Source organism: Dichotomopilus funicola (genome assembly GCF_033296635.1).
Source record: "Dichotomopilus funicola strain CBS 141.50 unplaced genomic scaffold C8A04scaffold_22, whole genome shotgun sequence".
Taxonomy (NCBI): Eukaryota; Fungi; Ascomycota; class Sordariomycetes; order Sordariales; family Chaetomiaceae; genus Dichotomopilus; species Dichotomopilus funicola.
The window spans coordinates 156,110-177,559 of record NW_026944043.1 but is presented as its reverse complement, the minus strand read 5'-3'; the positions used below and the strand labels follow the sequence as shown (position 1 = coordinate 177,559).

The window sequence follows — 21,450 nt, the reverse complement described above, 5'->3', positions numbered from 1 at the left end:
ACATTTCAGGGATGCTCCACTAACACCACGACCACATCCCACCTGTCCCACAGCAACCTCCCAGATCCCGGATTCCATGGTTAGGTACCTATGCCATTCCGAGCAGGTCTATCACGGCTCAACCAACGGCATACGCTTTCATAGAAACCACGCGCGAGCGACAGCCGACATGAATTGATAGTGTGGCCGACGCCATCCGATCGCGAAACCCACCGATGCCGGGATCCGTATGACGATACACGCGCCGTGAAGGGTCCGGCTTCAGAGCAAGCCATGTACTGGCCGCTCGGGACACCGCGCATCTATGCAACGAGCACCGCTCGCCAGCCGGGCTTGACCCCAACCATCTCGTACGATGGCCTCCCCCCTCCCAGCACATCTGGGCGCCCTGAGCAACGGCCGGATAGGAGGACCTCGTTCCTATCTCCCAGTTCCGCTGCTCTCGACGACGGCGTGGGCTCCTCTCTCTCGGCAGCAGCAGCAGCAGCAGGACCGACAATCTCTTCCGCGGCCCCTCCCCTCACACCGACTACACCGATGACGCCCATGACGCCCGGGATAAAGCCTGTCGAGCATGATTATACGGATGAAGATAGCTCATCGTACTCGCCAATCGTCGACGTTCCGGCTCTCCCTGTGCAGGACCCGGTCTTGGCTCTGCGTGCAGCCCGCGCTGGCCATATATTTGCCGTCATCACAGCGACGTCCATGACCATCTGGCAAACAAAGGTGCGGAAGATTGGCTGGTTGTAGCTAGCACTCCCTATAGTTATATGCGTGGCCTACTCGACTCACACTCTTCGTCCTAGCCGACCGTTGTCCTCGCCGTTGTTGTCCGTTCCAAGTCATCCCTCGAAGCCTACGGCACGAATACCAACCTTCTCCTCCGCCCGGACTCGGCCATCCTGGTCCTCCATACGAGCCTAGGCTACTTAATAACATACTCGCTTGCTACGGATCCCGAAGCTCGGATATATCGACCACATTTTGCGAATCACACCAATGTTCAACGGAGACGACAAAACCATGTTGGCGACCCCGGTCATACTGCCCCGGATCAGATACTTTGGGGCCCGGGCGAGGGGGCCGGGGTGCGGGACGTCAGTGTGCGATTCCGCATGGTGATCAAGGTGGATGCGGGTATCGAAAGCGCTCTGGCCCTTGATGATGAATTAGTGGTGGCGACGCGCAAGCCTGCTGCTGTGCAATGCATCCGCTGGGCCCCTGACAACTCAGGAAGCCAGACGAGCACCGAGTTGCTCAGCCGGATGGGTTGGCTGGAGAAGAAGGTCACGGTACGGGAGATGACCCACGACCGCCCCATGAATCTCTCCACCTGGGTCACTAGCGACGGGCGGGCATATGCGGTGCAGCGCCTGACGCCCGGTCAACAGCAAGCAGCCGGGTCAAACGACACAGCCGATGCCAAGAAGCTCTTCAAAGGCTACTGCTTTCACACACCGCAAGATGAGCAGGACCATGCGGTTCAATGTGTGGTCAACGCAAGGTTTTCGCTAATCGCGGTCGGCTGTGTTGACGGCACCATCCGCGTCTACTCAGCCAGGGACTACTCTGGAAATATCCCTGCGTCTCACGTTCACAACGTACCGGCATCTTCCTCAACAGCCGGAAAAATCACGACGCTGATTTACTCCCCCGACGGTTACTGCCTCTTTGCCGGATTTGAGAAGGGCTGGGCGACTTGGAGTGTCTACGGGAAGCCATTGAGCAGTACTTTCCACGCCGACAACGCAGTTTCTAGGGCCAACGGGGAAGAGTGGCTCTCTAGCGTGCTGGATGCCGCTTGGGTCGGGGGGTCTTGCGACCTTCTCCTTGCTAGCAGAGCACACGAGGCCGTCTGGCTGTTGGAAATGGCGAGGAGTGCAGTCACTGGGTGCTACAATCCGGCCAACCTCTTCCGTACTGTGCTCCAGAGCACCTCAAGTGTGATGGTCTACCGGGGGTATGACCTCCCCGATCTCACATCCATATCGGCGGAACCCTCTCTCTGGCACACCAGCCGGATTCCCGCTGTGTATCTCCTCAACCAATGGCCGATTCGCTGCACCGCCATCTCGGCGGATGGCCGTTATGTAGCTGTGGCTGGACGACGGGGGTTGGCGCACTACAGCGTGAATAGTAACCGCTGGAAGACGTTTGCCAACGAAAACCTAGAGAGCGAGTTTCAGATCAAGGGCGGCATGTGCTGGTACCAAAACATCCTGGTGGCCGCCGTGGAGGCCAACAGGTCTTTTGAACTGCGTTTGTACTCCCGTGAGTCGGCGCTCGATGGCACCGTGGCCTACACGCAACAAATGGCAACTCCAGTGGTGCTCGTCACCTCCACGGGCGAGGACTCGCTGCTCGTCTACACTTATGACAACCTACTTTACCATTACATATTTGCGCCCGGGCCGGGTTCCATCAGACTGATTGAGGTCGGCCACATCGCCTTCCATGGCATCGTCCGGTCCCCTGCCCGCGTCAGGGGCCTCAGCTGGATTTTGCCGGACCACCAGCTTCAAGAAGGCGATCCCACGCAGGACGTAGCCCATGCCTCTGTCCTGTTTCTGGTGGATGGCAAACTGGTCCTCTTGCGACCCTCGGTCAGCGACGATGGTGGTCTCAAGTACGATATGCGCGTCATTGCTCATAACGTTGAATACTATCTCAGCATGCGGGATCGTCCGCACACCCTCGATCTGGCGCCGCAGCCACCGCCCCTAGCCCTCCAGGCGGTCAATGGCGTGAAAGGAGGCGGCCTTGAGGACTCGCTATGGTTATTTGACGGAAACGAACTCAAGGCTTGGCCGGACACGGACCCCGTCATGAAGGCGATCTCGGGGGAACTGTCAAGGGAACTACCCGCCATGGTCCCAGTTCCTGTTGACTTTTATCCGCTCTCTGTTTTACTTCCAAAGGCCGTCGTGCTTGGCGTCGAGCCGGATCTGATACAACGCCGAGATATCAGCTTCTCTTTCTTCCGCTTCTCTATTAGGGTAATGATTTCTCATGGGAACCTACACCCCTTGTCCAAGTTCTACAGCTAACAATGTTGGTAGACACACCTCTTCTTTCCTGATATCTTGCGGTTTTATCTCTCGCTGAACAGGTCCGCCGAAGCACTTCGACTCGCGCAACAATACGAACACCTAGAATATTTTGCCCACGGTCTCGAGATTCTACTCCACCACGTGCTCGACGAGGAAGTCGATGCCAACCCGACCCCAGCCCCCGAACATGCCATTTTACCGCGCGTGCTCTCGCTCCTGTCCTCTTTCCGGCAATACCTCGATATCGTGGTACAATGCACGCGCAAGACCGAGGTGCGCTCCTGGCGCACCCTCTTCGCCTACCTCCCACCCCCGCAGGAGCTTTTCGAGGAGAGTTTACAACGGGGGAGCCTGAAGACGGCGGGCGGGTATCTTTTGATTCTCCACACATTTGACGAGCTGGCGACAGCTAGCGAGCAGAGCGTGCGGCTGCTGAGCCGGGCCATGCGTGAGGAGGATTGGGACTTGTGCAAGGAGCTGGCGCGGTTTTTGGCCGCCTTAGACGAGACGGGTGATACCTTACGCGAAGCGATGGAAATGGTCAAAGCCCGGATGCAAGGCGATGGTTATGGGGGCGAGGTGGGTGATGATGTGCCTGGGCCTTCGAGGAATGGGTTTATGTCGAGGCTAGAAATTCCTGGAGGTGGGATTTATCCTCCTTCTCTAGGTAGTGCGGATTCGGAGACGGAAGGGCGGTCGGCTAGTGATGCGGGCTCTTTTATCAGCAGCGCCTAATACCTACTGCATATGAGTTGGATTTGGGGAAGGCCGCGGCATGCGTGCTTCCTCAGGCGACAGAAGCGATCCCATAGAGGGCGGGGAGGGCATGCCCACAGGCTTCTTTAGAACGCCTACTGTAGTAGATGATTCAGTGAGCTTTCCAATACGGTTCAGAACTCGTTGAATAAAGAAGGTTATGAGACCCTAATGATTACGCACTGTATGAAGCCATCAGAGGATGTACATACATAATGCTTTGAGCGTATTCATTTTGATGAACCTTCTTCGGGTTAGGGATTCCCCGAGATGTAAAACAATTGAATAACGTACGAATTGGATTTAAATTTGCATCACGTTCCTCACTCAATGCTTCAGTGGCACCAGTACATGTGCTCGACTCACACAAGCTGCGCACAACTTCCCAATGGTTGTACGGTGCGAATTGATGCCAGGGGCAGTGTCCGACCTGTGGGGCATGGACCCCTCCAACAATTCCCAAAGCCCCCACCAGAGCAAAGCACAATTCCGGCGGCCGCCTGCAGACGTCCAACAACATCATCGCACAGTGGTCGCACCCCAACAACAGCCCCTCCAACCGACCGACAAGCAGCCATCCACATTTGCGCACCCCTTTCGCGACACCGAAGGTCGACGGGGCAGAGCAACAATTTATAGACGAAAGCCAGTCGGCTCGAGGGCGTATCCGACTGGAATCTAGATTGACGCCCACCACCGAAACCTTCGCGCCCTATCTCTTCGTCACCCCTTGCGATTTCGCAATCGGCCCCTCAGCCTCCTCCCTACTATCACTACATTGCAACACCTTGATTACCGCGCCGCGATTACAACATGGATGACTACGGGACCGAGTCGGATAGTGACTACACCAGCTACTGGCGGGATTGGGTACGTGTCATTAGTCTATCCTGCTGTCGCTCTGGCGTTTTTATATTGCCTTGATTTTTTATTACTTTTGTTCTTTTGTTTCGGTCGCGTTTACTGCCAGGCCCGGCGCGCAACAACTGCTGATTTGCTGTGTGTCATCTAGTTTATCTCGTCTCGGGGTAACGAGTACTTTTGCGAGATCGACGAGGAGTATCTTACCGACCGGTTCAACTTGACTGGCCTGAACACGGAAGTCCAATACTATCAATATGCGATGGACCTCATTACCGACGTGTTTGACCTTGACTGTGACGACGAGATGCGTGAGACAATAGAGAAATCGGCTAGGCACCTGTATGGTCTCGTCCACGCACGATACATCGCTTCCACAAGAGGATTAACGAAAATGGTATGCTCTATCAACCCGGTCCATTCTCATTTCACCGCTTCGGTTGGCCCGCGCCCCAGTCACGAAACTAACCCATCGCTTTCCCTCCCATAGCTCGAGAAATACAAGAAGGCCGACTTCGGGAAATGCCCACGCGTCATGTGCAACTCCCACCCACTGTTGCCCCTCGGGCTCTCCGACATCCCCAACCTCAAGCCCGTTAAGCTCTACTGCGCGCGGTGCGAGGATACATACAACCCCAAATCCTCCCGACACGCCTCCATCGACGGCGCCTACTTCGGCACCTCGTTCCACAGCATCCTTTTCCAGGTCTACCCAACCCTAGTCCCCGCTAAGAGCCAGGAGCGCTACGTCCCCCGCGTCTACGGCTTCAAGGTCCACGCCGCGGCCGCGCTTGTACGCTGGCAGAACAGCGTACGCGGTGACATGCGCCGCCGTCTGCGCAAGATGGAGGTTGACAGTGGATTTAAGGACGGCGAGGATGACCTGGAGGACGAGGATGAGGACGAGGAGGAGATTGATGAGGAGGAGGAGCTGCAGATGCAGCTACAGCAGCATCAGCTCGTCGAGTACAGAGGTGGCGCTACTGCTGCTACAGGCGCACTCGTTCCTGTCGCGGCTGGCGATGCCCAAATGGGGGGTGTCGCATAATGATGGGGGAACGATGGATGTTGTTGGGCGCCGTGTCTGTTCTTTGCTTTCTCTCTCCGCCTCTCCATCCTCCTTCGATATTTTGTGGGGCGAAAACCCCCGTGGTCTTGTTTTGTTCTATCCGGCGCATTTGCACTCTGGCGTTTTTGATGGCATAGGCGTGGGGGATCTTGAGCGGATGGGAAGAAGGGGGCTTATCTACCTGGATGGTGCTTCGGTTGGTTGTCGGTTTGGTAATAATACAATGGGAGATGACGGCTACGCAAAAACTAGCGGTACATGATACCAGTACATAGCTAACGGGATACGTTTTACCCACTATTTAGCTTCTGTGGTGATCCGACGGGGATTGAAGTAGTGGGAGACACCTACGTGACTTCTGATATTATCACCGCGTTATTGTATGCCCCATGATGATCTTCCCAATTGGCAGTGGAGAGATCTAAGCTTTCCCATCAAGGGTATCTTATGCACATTGTGACATATTTGAAGACAAATTACTGACTACCATGCCAAATCCAGCCACTCGCTCGACATCCTATCCCGTCCCTTGAATGTTAACAAAGCCGAATCCAAGCCATAAGGGTCACCGCCACACACACCTATTTCCGTCTTTGGTGGTACGAGATGCAAACGGTATCTTTTCCCAACGCCGGAGTGCCATGCGCCATGCATACGAATCCTAGCCCAACAAAACAAGTTGAAAAAACTGAAACCGGCCAAAGAGAACAACTTTAAATGGAAGCGAAGGCCAGCTGCCAAACCCCAGTCCCAACTCCTACCCTCGAACAGCAAACAGACGCCTTAGACAGGATGCAATCCACACTATTAACGCTAGATCTGCGACCCATTAAAATGCGAAACTTCCCTCCTCCCTTCCTCCGACCCGTTGCCCCCACGCCCGCCTAGGCCGCTTGCTCCCGTCGTCTTTCTCGACGACGTTATCGGCTCCGTCGCCCCGCTGACCGCACTCCCGCGCCCATACACATCACCCAACGCTTCCTCCTCATCTCCTGCCCTTTGGAACGATGATGCGGCGGGTCCGTTCTGGTACTGATACTCTCCACGGACACGGTCCGTGGCGTAACTAAAGCTGCCAACGCCGGCCCAGAACGCCTTGTCGTGGCTGCGCGGGCCCCATGCCCAGCCCGCGCCGCTGGAAATGGGTAGATGGTAGTAGCGGAATGCGAAGATGGCAGTGACAACGCCGATGAGGTAGCCGAAGAGGATGTCAAAGGCGTGGTGGCGGAAGTCCCACCAGCGCGAACCGGCGATGAAAACAGAAGCGCCGAAGGGGACGAGGGCAATGCAGAGGAGGTAAAGAGGCGGCGCGGCGGCTTGACGGCGGACGGCAGAGACGGTTTGGTTGTGTCGGGAGATGCCCTTATTGCCAAGGATCGAGTCGAGGGCTGCCGCAGAGGGGACGTTGGCGTTGCCATTCGGGTTGCTGCGGTTAGCGAGCTCGTAGGAGTCCGGGCCGGAAACTTTGATGCTCGGTAGGCGAGTGCGAGAGGGGAATGCGGTGAAGGCGGAGGCGTCGGCGAAGCCGGCCGGCGCGAGGAAGGGGATCGTGATGGCGAACTTGCTAGCGAGGAAGAGGGAGAAGTAGAGTAGGCCTGTAGTGCCCCAGGTGTCAGCCAACTTATACGAGCGGTGTGATGTATATATCCTCCTCTCGGTCACGTACCGGCGGCGGCAGAGCTCGAGTGACCGCTGGGATAGCTCCTGAACCCGTCCTCCAACTGATACTTGTCTGGGTTCTTGCAGATGTTCGGGCTCACGAGCTGTCCGGCAGTGGTGGCCGTCTTTAGCCCCTTCACCCCCCCAATGATGTAGTCAGACAAATTGTCGAGATCGGGTTGGCATCGCGAGAGCAGGTCCGGGCGCGGCTTTCCAAAGAGGTTCTTCATGCCGTTGGTGATGAACCAGGCGGCCACCAGCGACAACGCCAGGCCTAGCAAGCCCGTGTGCAACTCCCACAACTTGCGCTTCCAGATCAGCGATTTAGGGGTTCCCACGGGAACGGTTGCGCCGGGCACCAGGACGAGGCAGATGATGATGATGATGACGATCGGGACGACGATACCGACAATGACCAAGAGCCACACTGGGACGGTCTCTTTGACAGTAAATGGGAAGCTATCTCAATTGTCAGAACTCCAATCGTTTCCGGGCCAGGGTGGAAGGGAGGCACAACGCAAAACTTGCGCCAATAGTAGCCGAATAATATGGAAGTCTTTACACTTACGCAATGTCGCGATTGTCAAGAGAAAACGGCCGTTTATTTGGTGTAATATCCCCCAATACGTAACCGATTGCCGCAAAAGCGACGAGGACAGCCCAGTCAAAGACGTACGACAGCGCCAGGACCCAAGAGACTTTCCCTTTCCGCCGCACACTTCCGCCAGCGAGATCCATATTATTCTCCATTTTATTGTGGTTTCCGGTGTCGACGTCGGATATGGGCGCGGGGGAGAATGACCGTGCGTAAATGAGTGGGCGAACTGAGTCGTCGGGCATTGGGATGCCCCTGGGGGAGGGAAGAAATAATAAGGGAAAATCTAGCGAAGAATTGGGACGGAACTTGAAAGGGATGGGAAAGCAAGGCGTGAAACAAACGGACGGTCCAACGGGATCAGCAACGCAAGCGCGAAGGTTCAACCTAGAAGTGCCGGGGCCAGACCGCGAATGGAAGGAGGGCACGCACGCACTTTGCGAAGATGCAGCAACAGGAAGATGAAGACAAGCGCCTTCTTTAGTTTTATGAGGGAAATAACTCAAGTCCAGAACGAAAAACTCCGAAAACGAACCCAGACGGAACGCCCCGAACGCGTGCGTCATCCACTCACTCTCCTGATCATGCACTGGGCTTGCAGCTCACAAACGAAACGCAGGAAAGAGGGAGGATGATTGATGCCCACCCGGCAAGCGCCTGAATTGCCGCCTTTGCAATCATTTCTCCCCTTTGAGCCCCTGGCTCCAGTGCTGCTCCATGTGCACACGACTGCTGAGGCGCCGCGCCCCTCTCCAAAGCTGCGCCTTTGCCGCCAAAAGCCTGGTCGAGCCTGGGTGGATCGACCTGTCCATGAGGCTCAGCCACACACTTCGCGCTGAATGGGATCAAGATGACTGGCAGCCCGTGGGCCACCACCCGAGCGAAGCAGCCAGCAAAGGTGGATCGGCGCTGCGAGTCTGATGAGGGGGGGCCAGCCAAAAGGGGGCCAAAAATCTTGAATGGCACACTGCACGTGTCTCCCTCTCGTTTCCCCCTAGACGGACACGTATAGCTCTACTTACAAGTGTTTGCAGGCGCAATAATGAGACAAAGTCAAACAATAAAACCTAAGTTACGAATATCCGGGTTGGACTCGATGTTGCACAACGTTACGCCAAATTGGCAGTCTTAAACAGTGGAGACCCGAACCCGCATGTCGGTTTTGAAACGGGGCGGCTGGTCTGGGCCAACACAGTGCGGAGATATTTAAAACTGTACATTCACAAGCCCGAGTTGGAATTTCTTGGCCGGCCATGATGTTCCAGACCGAAACTCGTCGATCTCGGCGAACTGGATCGTTTTGACTCCAAGAAGCCGTCGGCAATGGATTCTGCTTTCGAGTGTAAATCCGGTCAACCAATCATGCTCAGCGGGATTCCGTCAGGATCCACACCGGGGAGACTTGCTGGCGCATCGAAGTCGGCGCTCGCCAGAGGTCTCCCGAGGTCCAGTCTTGAGGCCGCGACACCGAGCGGGTAAGACCTCTCTGCCGCTCGCTCGACAAGCACCAGCCCTGTGCTTGAAAATTGCTCAGACATCATTGACATTTAGATTTTGAGTACGTCACCTCGAGACTGACCGTTACCCTGGAGGTAATTCTTTACAGCAGCCGGTGCTCATGGTAGTGTTGTGAGGTTCAACCAAGGCTGCCGAGGGCAATGCCTAGGTAGAGTCTGCAGCTTCGAGTTCTACCCTGACTCTATAACGTTATAACCTGGCGGCAAACCCAAATCGAGGCTCGGTGATGTTTCCCACTTCGTATATGCTATGCCCACAGGAGCTTCCTATAACACAGGCTGACCCGATGAACTCTTCATGACGTACAAGCTTGGCCATCCAGAGCTGACCCTTATCACCGTCCCATTTCCGGAAATGAGGGCTCGAGAATGAACCAGAGGCTGTGAAGACACTCCCTACGCCGACAATGTCAAGTAACTCCGTTCGAAGCGGCGGCATCAGAAGGCCAAAGGTTACAGCACAACTCCTCGAGAGCCACCCTCTACCACAGATCCATGATTTTGATGATCTACATAATATACAACATGGCTTCGTCAACCATTCTATGTCATCGCCCGTTACTTTCCCTCCTCTAAGACGCGTTCTTGTCTCTCCGCTTGCCCATGTTCCGCACCCTGGGGGTAACAACCCATTTGTTGATGTTATTCGTCTTCCGTGTCTTGAAACCACCCTTCGCCGGCTGACCCCATGGGCTGACTGGGTGCTTGTGACCCTTCGATTTACCACGGCCACCACCGTGAGGATGGTCATCTAATGCAAGTGTCAGCGACCGAGGGATTACGAGATGGAGTAAGGGCTGAGGGGCGGTGATGAAGGAAAGAAAAAAACAGCAGCAGTCCCGGAACCTGCCTGCTTGCTCGACATACTTGAGTTCATCGCCACACCTCTGACCGTAGGCCGGATGTTCAGCCACCGGCTACGCCCAGCCTTGCCCAGCTGCCTGAACTGGTGCATGATGTTGCTAGCCACACCGACAGTAGCACAGGCGTCCTTGCTGACCTTCCTGATCTCCCCGCTCTGCAACCGGACGATAACATGCTTCCCCGTCATGACCTTCGTGCCGTCGTCGCGGGTCTCTTCTTCCTTCGAAACAATTGTCGCGTACGTCCCCGCACTGCGGCAGAACACGGCCGGGCCATCTGCTTTCGACCCGACGTTATAAACGGAGGTGCCGACCGGAATCATGTGCATCGGCAGGCAGTTGCCCCGCCATGCCGTCTTAGCCGCCAGAATACCGGGATCTACGACACCGCCCATACTGTCGAGAAGGTCCTGCGGAATGCCGGACCGGTAACTCTGCACCACATCGCCGGCCCGCATGCCCTCCGCGGCCACGATGTAGGATTTGTCGCCCGTTGCTCGCTCTGTCAATAGGGCGATGTGCGCACTCCGGCCCGGGTCATACTCAATGCGCTCTACCAGATGCGGCCCCGGCCGGAACCGCTTGAAGTCCACCGTCCGAATTCTCCGCTTGTGACCACCTCCGCGGTGTCTCACGGTGACCCGCCCGCTGTGATTCCTCCCACCTTTCCCATGGCCCTTCTTGGGGAATGTCAAGGGCAAGTAGGGTCGGCCCTTCCACAGATGGTCATTGATAGGACGTTTCAGATGGCGCACACCGGGTGTTCGTGGCTTGTAGGTTCGCATCAATACCGGTTCGATCGTGTCCGAGGGGGCGACAAAGGTGCCACCGCTTTCTTCGCCGGTAATCCGCTGTGTCTCGGTCGCATAGCTACGGGCAGTACGTAGTGGGAGTGCCCTGTGACATATTGAGGGGAGTGAGGTGAACCCCGCAACCAGGGGTCGGAGCCGTGGCTGCAACATTATTGGGAAAATCTGTCCAGGCCGAACCGAGATCGGGGAAGGGAAAACACCGGGAATGCGTCAGTGTTGGCACATTGAGTCAATTGTCGCTGTCCAGACACCCGTTCGAAGCTGAGAACCGGTGAATTGGCGACAAATTCGCCGTGGAGCGGGGCGGTGGTGGTGCGCTGTCGTTCTGTGAATGCCCTCCCTCGTCGTCAAATGGTGTTGTGCCGCTTTGGAAATTTGTTAAGGTTCCAGTCCCGTCATGAGTCTATTGGTCCGTGCACTGCTCCCCGTCCTGTCTGGCTCAAGCTTGTGTGGCTCACAAAATATTGCTGGGGCTTGCGCATCACGACGAGCCACACCCCACTTCCGGCGCGAAAAACGCGGATGCGGTGGTTGACAGGGGTATCGAACAATCCCAGAATGCAGGGCCAATTGGAAGCCCGTTGCCCGGTGGTTGCCACTGTTGATGGTGGGTTCAGGGAATGGCAGGCACGGTTTGGGGCCACCGCGTACCCCATGCTCGTACCGTGTACCCGACTCTCCTCTTAAAGCATCCTGAACTGACCTTTTGCAAGGTCGATATTTCCCGCCCCTCTGCCTGCTACATTCGGCCGTTAAAGCATTGTTTGCCATCCAGTTCTCACTGCATCTTGCCCTTAACTTCCTATCCTCAAAATTTGAGAAAATTGCGCCAAAAGTTCGGCACTGTGCCAGTTCCCCGACGCGTTTCTTACGCCGCGAGGACCCACATTGCGGGCTCAAAAGCCACGGCAACGCGGTACCTGGTACCTCCCCCCAGCCCACCACGCTGATTTGGCCGCTCGACCCCGTCCCACCCCAAAGTCAACCTCCTCCCTCCCCAAAATCGCGAACCCTTCCCTGCCCCATATCAACCTCTGCACTACCGCTTTCTTCAAAACACGAGAACTCTTCCACCTTCGAGCATCTCTTTCCCAAGCCCTTCAACAATAGCACCCGCAACCTACTTTCGGGTTCCCACCAAAATTAATTGACCTCACATCATTTGTGATCCGTTCAATTATCGACCCACTCAATAACTGTCACGCGTCTGATCTCTCGAGATTTGACAACCGGCCTCGATCGATTCCACATTTTGGTGCTCGACTCCCTCCGGCATATCGACAGAACGACACGGTATACTATTCCCGCCTTCCGTTAATTCTGCATTTTTGGTAAGTTGCACACCATCTTCAATTTTTCCACGCATCACTCGCGTTCCTCGACGCGTCAAGCATCGCTCACCCGACACGCCTCTTTACCTTGACCCTTGCCCACCTTGCCATCCCATCTCGCGTCAAACTAACAGTTCGTAGCTTTGCAAAACATCGTTTGTCCAATTGTTCTCTAGTTCAACCGCCACAATGCCGGTTGTAAGTCTATCTCATATCCAGGCGATTGGACCCGTCCAACTGTGGGTCATCAATGAAACTGACTTCCTGTGTAGACGAGGACCAGAAACCCTCGTTCGGTGACGAACGAAAACGACGAGAATAGCAATGCCACAGCCCGCGTGACTCGGGCTAAATCTGCCGCGTCTCAGACGTTCGACGAACTCTCTATGCCTACCAAGGCCCTTCAGACCAAGAAGACTGCTGTCAACGCCAACCCGGCTGCGAGGAAGCGTGCCGCCCTCGGCGACGTCAGCAATGTGACCAAAGTTGAAGCTGCAGAGACCAAGAAGTCAATTGGCAGGACCAACCTGGTGTCGAAGGCCGCGCAGCCCACCGGAATCCAGAAGAAGAGCACGACCACGTCACGGGCTTCCTTGACCAAAGAAGCTAATAAGAAGGCTGAGGCCCCTAAGCGTTCCGGCCCTGGCTCCATTGTCGCAAACAAGCGCAAGAACGTCATTACTGCTTCTAACACCGTCACCAAGGAGGAGACCTCGGTCGAGGGCGAGCCCATTCGCAAAAAGCTGCACACGCTGGAGGTGGAAAGCAAGAAGATCAAATCCAAAGTGAGCCAGGAAAGCCATGAATTTGAGGAGGCCGCGCCATCGCCGCCCGTTCTTGTCGCCGAACCCGAGACGCGCGCCTCGACTCACCCTGCCGTCAGGGCTCTTGACGACGAAGACCTGGACGACCCGCTCATGGTGGCCGAATATGCCAACGATATCTTCGAGTACCTCCGCGACCTCGAGTGCAACTCGCTTCCTAACCCTCAGTACATTTCACACCAAGACGACGTTGAGTGGAAGACACGCGGCATTTTGATTGACTGGCTAGTCGAGGTTCATCTCCGCTTCCAGCTCCTCCCCGAGACCATGTTCCTCGCCGTCAACATCATTGATCGCTTCCTGTCCGAAAAGGTTGTTCAGCTCGACCGTCTTCAGCTCGTCGGTATTACCGCTATGTTCATTGCTTCCAAGTACGAGGAGGTCCTCTCCCCCCACATTGCCAACTTTCGCCACATCGCCGACGATGGTTTCACCGAGGCCGAGATTCTGAGCGCCGAGCGATTTGTTCTCGCCACCCTCGACTATGACCTCAGCTACCCCAACCCCATGAACTTCCTCCGCCGCATCTCTAAGGCCGACAACTACGACATCCAGTCCCGGACCATCGGAAAGTATCTTATGGAGATCAGTCTTTTGGACCACCGCCTCATGGCCTACCGCCCGAGCCACATTGCCGCTGCTGCTATGTACTTGTCACGGCTGATTCTCGACCGCGGTGACTGGGTAAGTTGACTCCATGTGCAGTCGCAACAGGCGGAATTGAAACTGACTGTTTTGTGTCTTTAGGATGAGGTTCTGGAGCACTATGCTGGATACACAGAGGACGAGATTCTGCCCGTTGTCACTTTGATGATTGACTACATGGCCCGCCCCGTTATCCATGAGGCTTTCTTCAAGAAGTATGCTAGCAAGAGGTTCTTGAAAGGTATGCTTTTCCACCCTCATGACCTTGTGACTTGGTCTCTAACGACAGATACAGCATCCATCCTCACCCGCCAGTGGTCCAAGAAGAACGCCCATCTGTACGGCATCAACGATATCGATCTCGCCCTTGACGAGATCTCATAGACGTCGCATATTTGCCGATTTGCGTCGCGCCATGCGGTGGCGCATTGCAGCTCTACCTTGTAGAGCATTAGGATACCACTCTGTGGTTGGATTTGCTGCCTTGATGACACCTCACGATTATCGATTAATGACGCGTCACAACTCGGCCTCGGCTCTTGAGCGGAGGCCTTGTCTCGTCCTTGGCATCCTCATCTTCAATAGATTAATAACTCATTGAGGATCAGAGGATATACTCCAGGGAACATCACTCCTGAGTGTTTCTACCATGGCTTTGTCTGTTCATGGTTTCTTTTTGGGTCCTGGGCTCAGGAGCGTTTTGCTCTTGATGCCGTCTTGACCCCTTCTTTTCGAGTCATAGGTTTATTATGGCGACGGCGCACGGCGGCTACAGGCGGATAAGAACGGTGTTTGGGCGGATCTGCTTTTGCCTTGCCCTTGGTGGGTAGGATTTTTGCTTTTGCATGGCCTTTTGCTCCAGGCTGTTGAATTCTGCCACCCTCCCATTGCTGGAAGGACCGGATTTCCCTCTCTTGGTTTCTTGGGAGACTAGAATTTGGGGAATTACTCGGGCTTTTCGCTACATAGTACGGGGTTATGGAGGGGGGCGGTTGTGAGGAAAAAGGAAGCTGGGTGAAGCCAGCAGCATTTTTAGGTGGGCATCGGAAGGGAGGTCACCTGTTGTCGTCCTGAAAGGGACAATTGTGTACATACCTCTTGTATTGGTTCGGGCTATGACGGTTCATAGGCATCGCAATGGGAAGCATTTGCATTGATATCTGAAGTTACGTGTACAATAACAGGGTGGGCGTTCTGCAAGTCGAACTAATGAATTGATTCGGCGATAACTCGAGGGATATTCGTGCCTTGGTGGAGTGAAACCACATCGTATCTTCTCCATGCAATTGACGGCTCGTCTCTCACTCCCCCTCCCCAGGAGAGCTGGAGTCAAGCAGATACCACGAGATGGTAAAAAAGTATCGCAGTCACCCGGCATCCTGTTATTCATTTCACGAACTAGCAATGTCATGGGGTCATTACGGTCGGGACTAGAATTCGTCATTGACAAAACAAAAGAATCCATCGCTTCTCACCAACACCCAATATTGCCGAACTCCCCAGTAGTATCCCCAGTAGAGCCCAACCAAGTCCCATTCCCAATGCCATCCGTCCCAGCCAACCAACCTAAACTCCTAAAAGTCAAACGATCCCCCAACCGCCCCCAGCTCTCAACTCCAAGCGAATAAAGTAATACATGCTACACGTCGTGCCTCCCATAACTCCCATCCATGATGTTCCGCCTAACTCCTCAAACCGGAGTAGTTAGTGACAACCAAATGACTCCCCGCCCATGCTACATGGCCGAACTGTGGCCCAAAAATGGGGAAAAACACAAGACAAAACAAAAGAAAGTAAGGGGGTAAAATGAGAAATGGTTGCAAGAGTGTAAAAGAGAAAGGAGAGTTGGCCAACGGCGACTTCATAGCCGGGCTAATGACAAAAGAGAAGAAAGTCCGTGGGGGAAGTGAGTTGTAGTCCAACTTCCTGTTTACTCGTATCCAGTCGTTGTTTCCCCAGTTTCCAACCTTCTCGCACATGAGTGTTCCCCGTTCCTCTCCCTCCAAGGCCGACCCAGATCCTCCTAGACACCGCCCATAGAGTGACACCCTCTCTTTGTGTGTGACCCATCAACCAACTCCCCGTGCGATCACGCCCAGGCACTAAACCGCCCCAACAGCAACAGCAACGCACCTCGTCGAAGTCGGAGCCCACGGGCATCCCCTTCCCATCAACCCGACCCCCATAGTGGTTGCGGTCGACAGGTTGTTGCTGTTGTTAGCATCTCCGTGGTGGCGGACAAACACGCTCTCTACGGCGTCGCGACATGAACGCTTGAGTCGGCGCATGGTCTGCTTGGCGGCGGAGGTGTGGCCGCGCAGGACACGCTTGAGTAGGGCTCGGTGCTGGTGGGTGCGGTCGGAGAGGGTTCTTTGGTGGTGGTTGTTGTTGCTGTTGTTGTTGTAGGTGTAGGGGTGGGTGTGGGATTGTTGGCGCATGACGTCGCTCGGGAAGTAGGTGGGGATTAACGAGATATCGGTGATGATGGACATGTCGTCGCCGCCCTCGTCATCCTCGTCGTTGTTATCGACGGAGTCGCTAGAGCGGCGGTTGTAGTGAACGCGCTGCTTCTTTTGCCGCGGGGGAAGGGTCCAGAAAGGCATGTTCATTTCTTCCATCGGTGAAGAGGCGTCATCACCGTCATTATCATCGTCATTGTTGACCTTGTCAGAGATTTCCTGACGGACAATGCTGTTAACTAGGCAGTCTGTTGAGCCGATTGTGGCCGTAGCGGTCGGGTTGGATTGTTCGGCCATGGGTGTGTTCAGTTCGTTCGAGTTCGCGCTTGAATTGCCAATTGGCGTGAAGGCCTGGTCGGCATTGAGCCTCTTCATGCCTCGCGTCTCGCTCTCTCCAGTGCTCTCACAGTTCTCAGAGCGACCGGATGTCGGGAAGATTGCGCCCAGCTTGTTCTTGGTCCGGCCGACCGAAATACATTGCGAATCGTCAAAATTGACGTCCTCGCTTTCGAGCAAGTCGGTGCTCTCAAATGCAAGACGAGTCCCAGCTTTGGCTTTCGCCTCGGCCTCAACATTGACGTCCACAACCTCAGGATCAACTAGGGAATCCATCAGTCTGGTTCGGAACGAACAAGGATCCTCGCGATCGCGAGGCAGTAGGCTCTCGATTGGTGATTCGGGGCAGTGATCCATCGGCACGAGGTCGTCACTGTCATCGATATCGGTGGTTTCCTGGTGGCGAGTCGGCATGAGAATGTATTTGGCGAATCGCCCATCTGGCGAGGCCAGTGGTTTGCGAAAGGGGTTGTAGGAAATCATCGCAGCAGCGACTATAGCAGTGAAGGCTATCGGAAACTTGTCAGTGACTGTCTTTCTCTCTTTCGTTGTTGTTTTCTGGCTGCACGATCTTTGGGCTGAAAAAAGAATCAGGGTGGGTGATGGGAAGGGTGCATAGCATGGGATCGCGAATTGAAGGGGTGGGAAAGGTCGCTGGAGAGTTGGTTGGGTAGGGAATTGGAGGATTGGGAAGCTTGGTGAGCAAGAAAGATGTAGACAGCATGGCTGCCAGAACTGAGTGGTCGAAGCTCTTGTGTTTCCCTCTATCTAGATCTGTTGTTCACAGAACAAGCAGTTCGGTTTGGTGGTGAGATGAAAACAACCCAGTTGGTGTAAGCCACCACAACAGTGCACAGAACAAAGTAAAATCAAACACGTGAACGGAAGCAAGGTAGACTGATTGATACACGCAAAGAAAGGAGAAAATAATCATACCTTCATCTTCTCGCCGGTTGATTGATGACCTCGCTTTTCGCGACTGCCGTTCGATTCTTCCCGTGCTCGTTACCCTTTTCGTTCTCCAGACCTTGCTGGCCTGAGGGCTGCGGCGAAGACGGTCTTTCCCTGGGGTCTGGAGTCTCGGAGTCGACCTTCCAGAGCCATTTGCAATGTAGACCCAGTCCTCATCTTCAACACTAATACCGGGGTTGCTTGTCCTCAGATTCATCTCGATGGTGGGTTTAGATCTCGGAAACAGAATATTGAGCGAGCTGCGAGATTGAAAACTTTCTGGACTTGCTTCTAGGTGAAGATGATAGTCAATGGAAGTAAGACTTAAGAAAGAACATGGAGCTTACAACCTCCAGGTCATTAATCTACCGCGGTTCTAGACGGACGACACGCGTCGTTCCGTGCCACTGTGCAACCTTCCATTCCTATCGCAGGCCTGGCTCGGGCCAGTTTGATGCCCGACCCACGCTGTCAGATGTCTCTCGTACCCCGTAGGGCAAGCAGCGAGAGCGGAAAAGTCTGGTGGCGGGCTGGGGCAGGCTGGGCGTTGCTCGTCCATACAATTCTGTCGCATCGAATCAAACAGCCCACAGAGTTTGAGGCGTGACGTGGCTTGGCGGCGCGCTGTTCTGCCACGTCGACAAACCGCCCCTCCAGGTTCCTCCAATTAATCCCAACAAGTCCTCTTCATCGTTCCAGGGCTGCTTAGCCACAAGCTTCTCGCAAATGTCGCGGCCAAGGACGGTGAACCTCGGTCTCTTCGGCCAATCGGTGGGACTTTGATGACCTGTCAAGGTTGGGCAAAACCGTGCATGCCGAGGATTTGGGGCAAGCGGTCAACTAGAGATCACGAGGCTGGCTGGCTGGGTATTCATTACCCTAACCCTGATCTTGACACATGACCTCACCAAACATGCCCGGATTAATCGCCTGCAAGGGGCACTTGCCGTATCGGGAAGTGCGGGGTCCAAGATGACCAACCCCAGCATTGGATTCCTGGTGGTGTCGGGTCTTGGTAATGTAGGCATTGTGCAGGCGGTATCACAATGTCCAACTTTAGACTTGTGTGACGGTGCAGCAGGTTTACAAGCTTAGAATGGATGTGCACAACGATGAATTGCTTCAATATGGCGAATGAGAAGAACTAACATGCAAAATGGATAAATTAGGCGGGGGCTGCGAGCATCCAACACCGAACTTGGGAGGGTATATGAGTGCTTTCCATAGTCGGATGAGGCCAGAATCGAATCAGAACCGTGATGCCTACTGCTTAATGGCGGAGTGCTTGAGCTCTTTACCGAGTTAAATACAGATTAGGGAAGAAGAGAAAAAGGGTGGGATAACCCGATGATATTGCTAAAGGTTTTTACATGTACCGAGATGACCAACAATAGCGTATCCCTTCATTACCACACAACTCCCCAGGCCGCGACGCACGAGATATCGGGCACGAACGCGAGCCCCAAAACCCAAACCATAACCACCACCTATTCACTCCATACCCGAGACCAACTGACATCCACCAATCGCCTAAAAAATTACCCTCCCAAAAAGATCACATAACGTCGTGTAATAGAGAAATCATATCACTCAGAAAATCCGTTTCTCCGATAAAAAAAAAAGGTAAACTGCGTGCCCCTTTCTAGAGGCAAACACAAGGAGTTGAAAAGAAGTGAAAGAAAAAGGGTGGACTAGCCACCCTTCTTAGAAGGCCATCATCCGCTCCTCCATGCTGGAAAACATCGCCTCCGGTCGCGGCTCCAAAATATGCGGCGGACGCTCGGCCCTATCCTCCTCCTCGCTCACCATCACCGACTCGCCGTCCTCGCTGTGGATAGACTCAAACCCCGTCTTTCGGCGCATCACAATGCGGTTGATAGTGGCAGCGGGTGACTCGTCCCGAGTGCTGCCGGACGAGGCCAAGGCGATTCGTCGCTCGGTGCTGCTATCGCGGGACGACGGGGTGGAAGAAGTGGAGGATACCGAGGAGCCGGATACAGAGCGGCGAAAGGAGGTGCGGATGCTCTGGGGCGAGAAGCGGGAGGTGATGGATTGGAGGTGAGGGATCTGCATGGTGGGCAGTGGTCGAGATGCCGTTGTTTTGATGTTTTGTGTTTGATGAGTCGTTGTAGCCCAACTAACCAAGTCGAGCGGTGATGAAGCACAAGGCACAGCCTATTGTGTGGTGTGTCTTGGTTGACGAAGCGAAGAAGTGTCTTTCAAGGAGAACCTGTCTACCGAAGAGAAGACGAACTTGGAACGGGTCGTGGTCGAGAGTGAAGGATATGAGACACTTGAAGTCGTGTCTCTAGGTACAAGAAAAAAGATAGGACGATCCGAGACTAGCACGGATCAAAGGGCAAAAACTATGCCGGCAGTAGCAGGCGATTCAGTGAGTGTGTGTTGATCTTCGTCCGTGTCAGCGACAACACCGGCGACGGGAAAGCCCAAGAGCGTGAGTAAAATGAGAGTATTACTGTCGGGAGTTCGGGACGAATTCAGGTGGGAGGATGAGAACCTACTTTAAAAGAAAAGACGACGATTAATGGGACCAGGTCTCGTGTCAAACGAGAATTATGCCGGGTAGATCAGCCAAGGGCCAGGGGTGGATGCCCCGTGCTTGGTGTTTGGTCGGAAAGAGGGAGGGGTGAAGAGGTGGAGAAGCGGGATGGGTCGAAAAGTTGTAGTCAGCAGTCACGTCGGGACTGTGATGCGTGGTCTCCTGATGTAAGAAACAAGAGGTTGAGCGACGGAACAAGGGCCGCCAGGGGTTGGGTGAAGAAAGAAAACGTGGACAAGACGCAGGAGCAGGCACAGCCCGGCTCAATGGGGAATGAGAAACAAAGGGTTGCCCTGAGAGGGGGAGGAGCAACGGTTCCAATGATTGTGAAGCTGCAAAGGCTATCCGTCATGCGGTTCGAGGTTGCCGGGATGGACGGGGTAACGGTCCTCTTAAAAATAAAGTGCCTCACGGTACCCTTATCGACCCGCCCTATCCGTCAACACCAAGGCTTGCAACAAGGAGAAATGCTGCCATTTTCGGCTCTGTTGTCAATGCGATCGCCTGCCACAGTGCCGCAGCCACTGTTGTTCAAGGTGCGCATCAACGATCAGTGCGCAAGCTCCAAAAAAGATCTTCTCGTAAGTCAGACCGCCACCTCCTCGCTGTTCTGCGAAGATGGGCTGCGGAACTGGGCCTTCGTACCGAAGCAGCTTCATGATCGCCAAGACGATCCACTGATGTCGAGCGTTATGAAAGAAGAAAGACGGCCGGAAGGGCAAGTTGAGTCGTTGATGTCCTATTTGGGCGAAAATAGTGGGACTGTAGGGATATGTGGGGCAAGCGAATGATGATGAAACACGCCCTCCAGGCTTTGAGCCGGTCCTGTGTCAGGCGATTCTCAGCCTGGGAGTATCTTCGGAAAATGCCGGGGTTTACGACTTTTCCTCTGTCCTGGTTAACTCTTTCCACAAAACAGGTAAAATCAATGAGCAACATTTCTCAATTTCACGTCAACAATTCGACTATCCCATCATCAGATTTGTCGATCGAACTGGCTGCACCCGTCGACCAGACTTGTTTTCAAACGACAAAGGCCCCCACCGTCAACGTTCCCTGAGCTGCCCCTCAATGGGGCTTGTCTGATCGCCGTCGCAGGCCGGCCAAGCAGAAGAACACCATCCCCCGCAATATCACCCTGGTAAACAAGCCCTGCATC

At 54.6% G+C, this 21,450-nt stretch overlaps 7 protein-coding genes across 7 annotated transcripts; 3 read left to right on the top strand and 4 right to left on the bottom strand.

Annotated features, from left to right (window-relative positions):
- Positions 1 to 273: 273 nt before the first annotated feature.
- Positions 274 to 3,788, top strand: C8A04DRAFT_27590 (RIC1-domain-containing protein; the record flags this gene model as incomplete). The annotated part of the gene is made up of 3 exons (XM_062780338.1): positions 274 to 729; positions 810 to 2,999; positions 3,063 to 3,788. The coding sequence occupies 3 exons, from the start codon at positions 274 to 276 to the stop codon at positions 3,786 to 3,788; spliced, it is 3,372 nt and encodes a 1,123-aa protein (XP_062638025.1).
- Positions 3,789 to 4,622: 834 nt separating this feature from the next.
- Positions 4,623 to 5,718, top strand: C8A04DRAFT_27589 (casein kinase II, regulatory subunit; the record flags this gene model as incomplete). Its single annotated transcript, XM_062780337.1, has 3 exons — positions 4,623 to 4,679; positions 4,822 to 5,067; positions 5,161 to 5,718. 3 exons carry the CDS (start codon positions 4,623 to 4,625, stop codon positions 5,716 to 5,718), a joined length of 861 nt encoding a protein of 286 aa, XP_062638024.1.
- An 834-nt stretch (positions 5,719 to 6,552) lies between these two features.
- C8A04DRAFT_11311 (PAP2 superfamily-domain-containing protein) lies at positions 6,553 to 8,238 on the bottom strand (the record flags this gene model as incomplete). Its single annotated transcript, XM_062776917.1, has 4 exons — positions 6,553 to 6,736; positions 6,773 to 7,334; positions 7,406 to 7,857; positions 7,967 to 8,238. 4 exons carry the CDS (start codon positions 8,236 to 8,238, stop codon positions 6,553 to 6,555), a joined length of 1,470 nt encoding a protein of 489 aa, XP_062638023.1.
- Positions 8,239 to 10,082: 1,844 nt separating this feature from the next.
- C8A04DRAFT_11264 (translation protein SH3-like domain-containing protein) lies at positions 10,083 to 11,335 on the bottom strand (the record flags this gene model as incomplete). The annotated part of the gene is made up of 2 exons (XM_062776901.1): positions 10,083 to 10,261; positions 10,378 to 11,335. 2 exons carry the CDS (start codon positions 11,333 to 11,335, stop codon positions 10,083 to 10,085), a joined length of 1,137 nt encoding a protein of 378 aa, XP_062638022.1.
- A 1,370-nt stretch (positions 11,336 to 12,705) lies between these two features.
- On the top strand, positions 12,706 to 14,369 carry C8A04DRAFT_27586 (cyclin-like protein; the record flags this gene model as incomplete). Its single annotated transcript, XM_062780336.1, has 4 exons — positions 12,706 to 12,714; positions 12,789 to 14,024; positions 14,088 to 14,226; positions 14,281 to 14,369. 4 exons carry the CDS (start codon positions 12,706 to 12,708, stop codon positions 14,367 to 14,369), a joined length of 1,473 nt encoding a protein of 490 aa, XP_062638021.1.
- Positions 14,370 to 16,087: 1,718 nt separating this feature from the next.
- Positions 16,088 to 17,948, bottom strand: C8A04DRAFT_11343 (uncharacterized protein; the record flags this gene model as incomplete). Its single annotated transcript, XM_062776931.1, has 3 exons — positions 16,088 to 16,683; positions 16,867 to 17,289; positions 17,717 to 17,948. The coding sequence occupies 3 exons, from the start codon at positions 17,946 to 17,948 to the stop codon at positions 16,088 to 16,090; spliced, it is 1,251 nt and encodes a 416-aa protein (XP_062638020.1).
- A 1,487-nt stretch (positions 17,949 to 19,435) lies between these two features.
- On the bottom strand, positions 19,436 to 19,804 carry C8A04DRAFT_27584 (uncharacterized protein; the record flags this gene model as incomplete). The annotated part of the gene is made up of 1 exon (XM_062780335.1): positions 19,436 to 19,804. The coding sequence occupies one exon, from the start codon at positions 19,802 to 19,804 to the stop codon at positions 19,436 to 19,438; it is 369 nt and encodes a 122-aa protein (XP_062638019.1).
- Between the last annotated feature and the right edge of the window lie 1,646 nt (positions 19,805 to 21,450).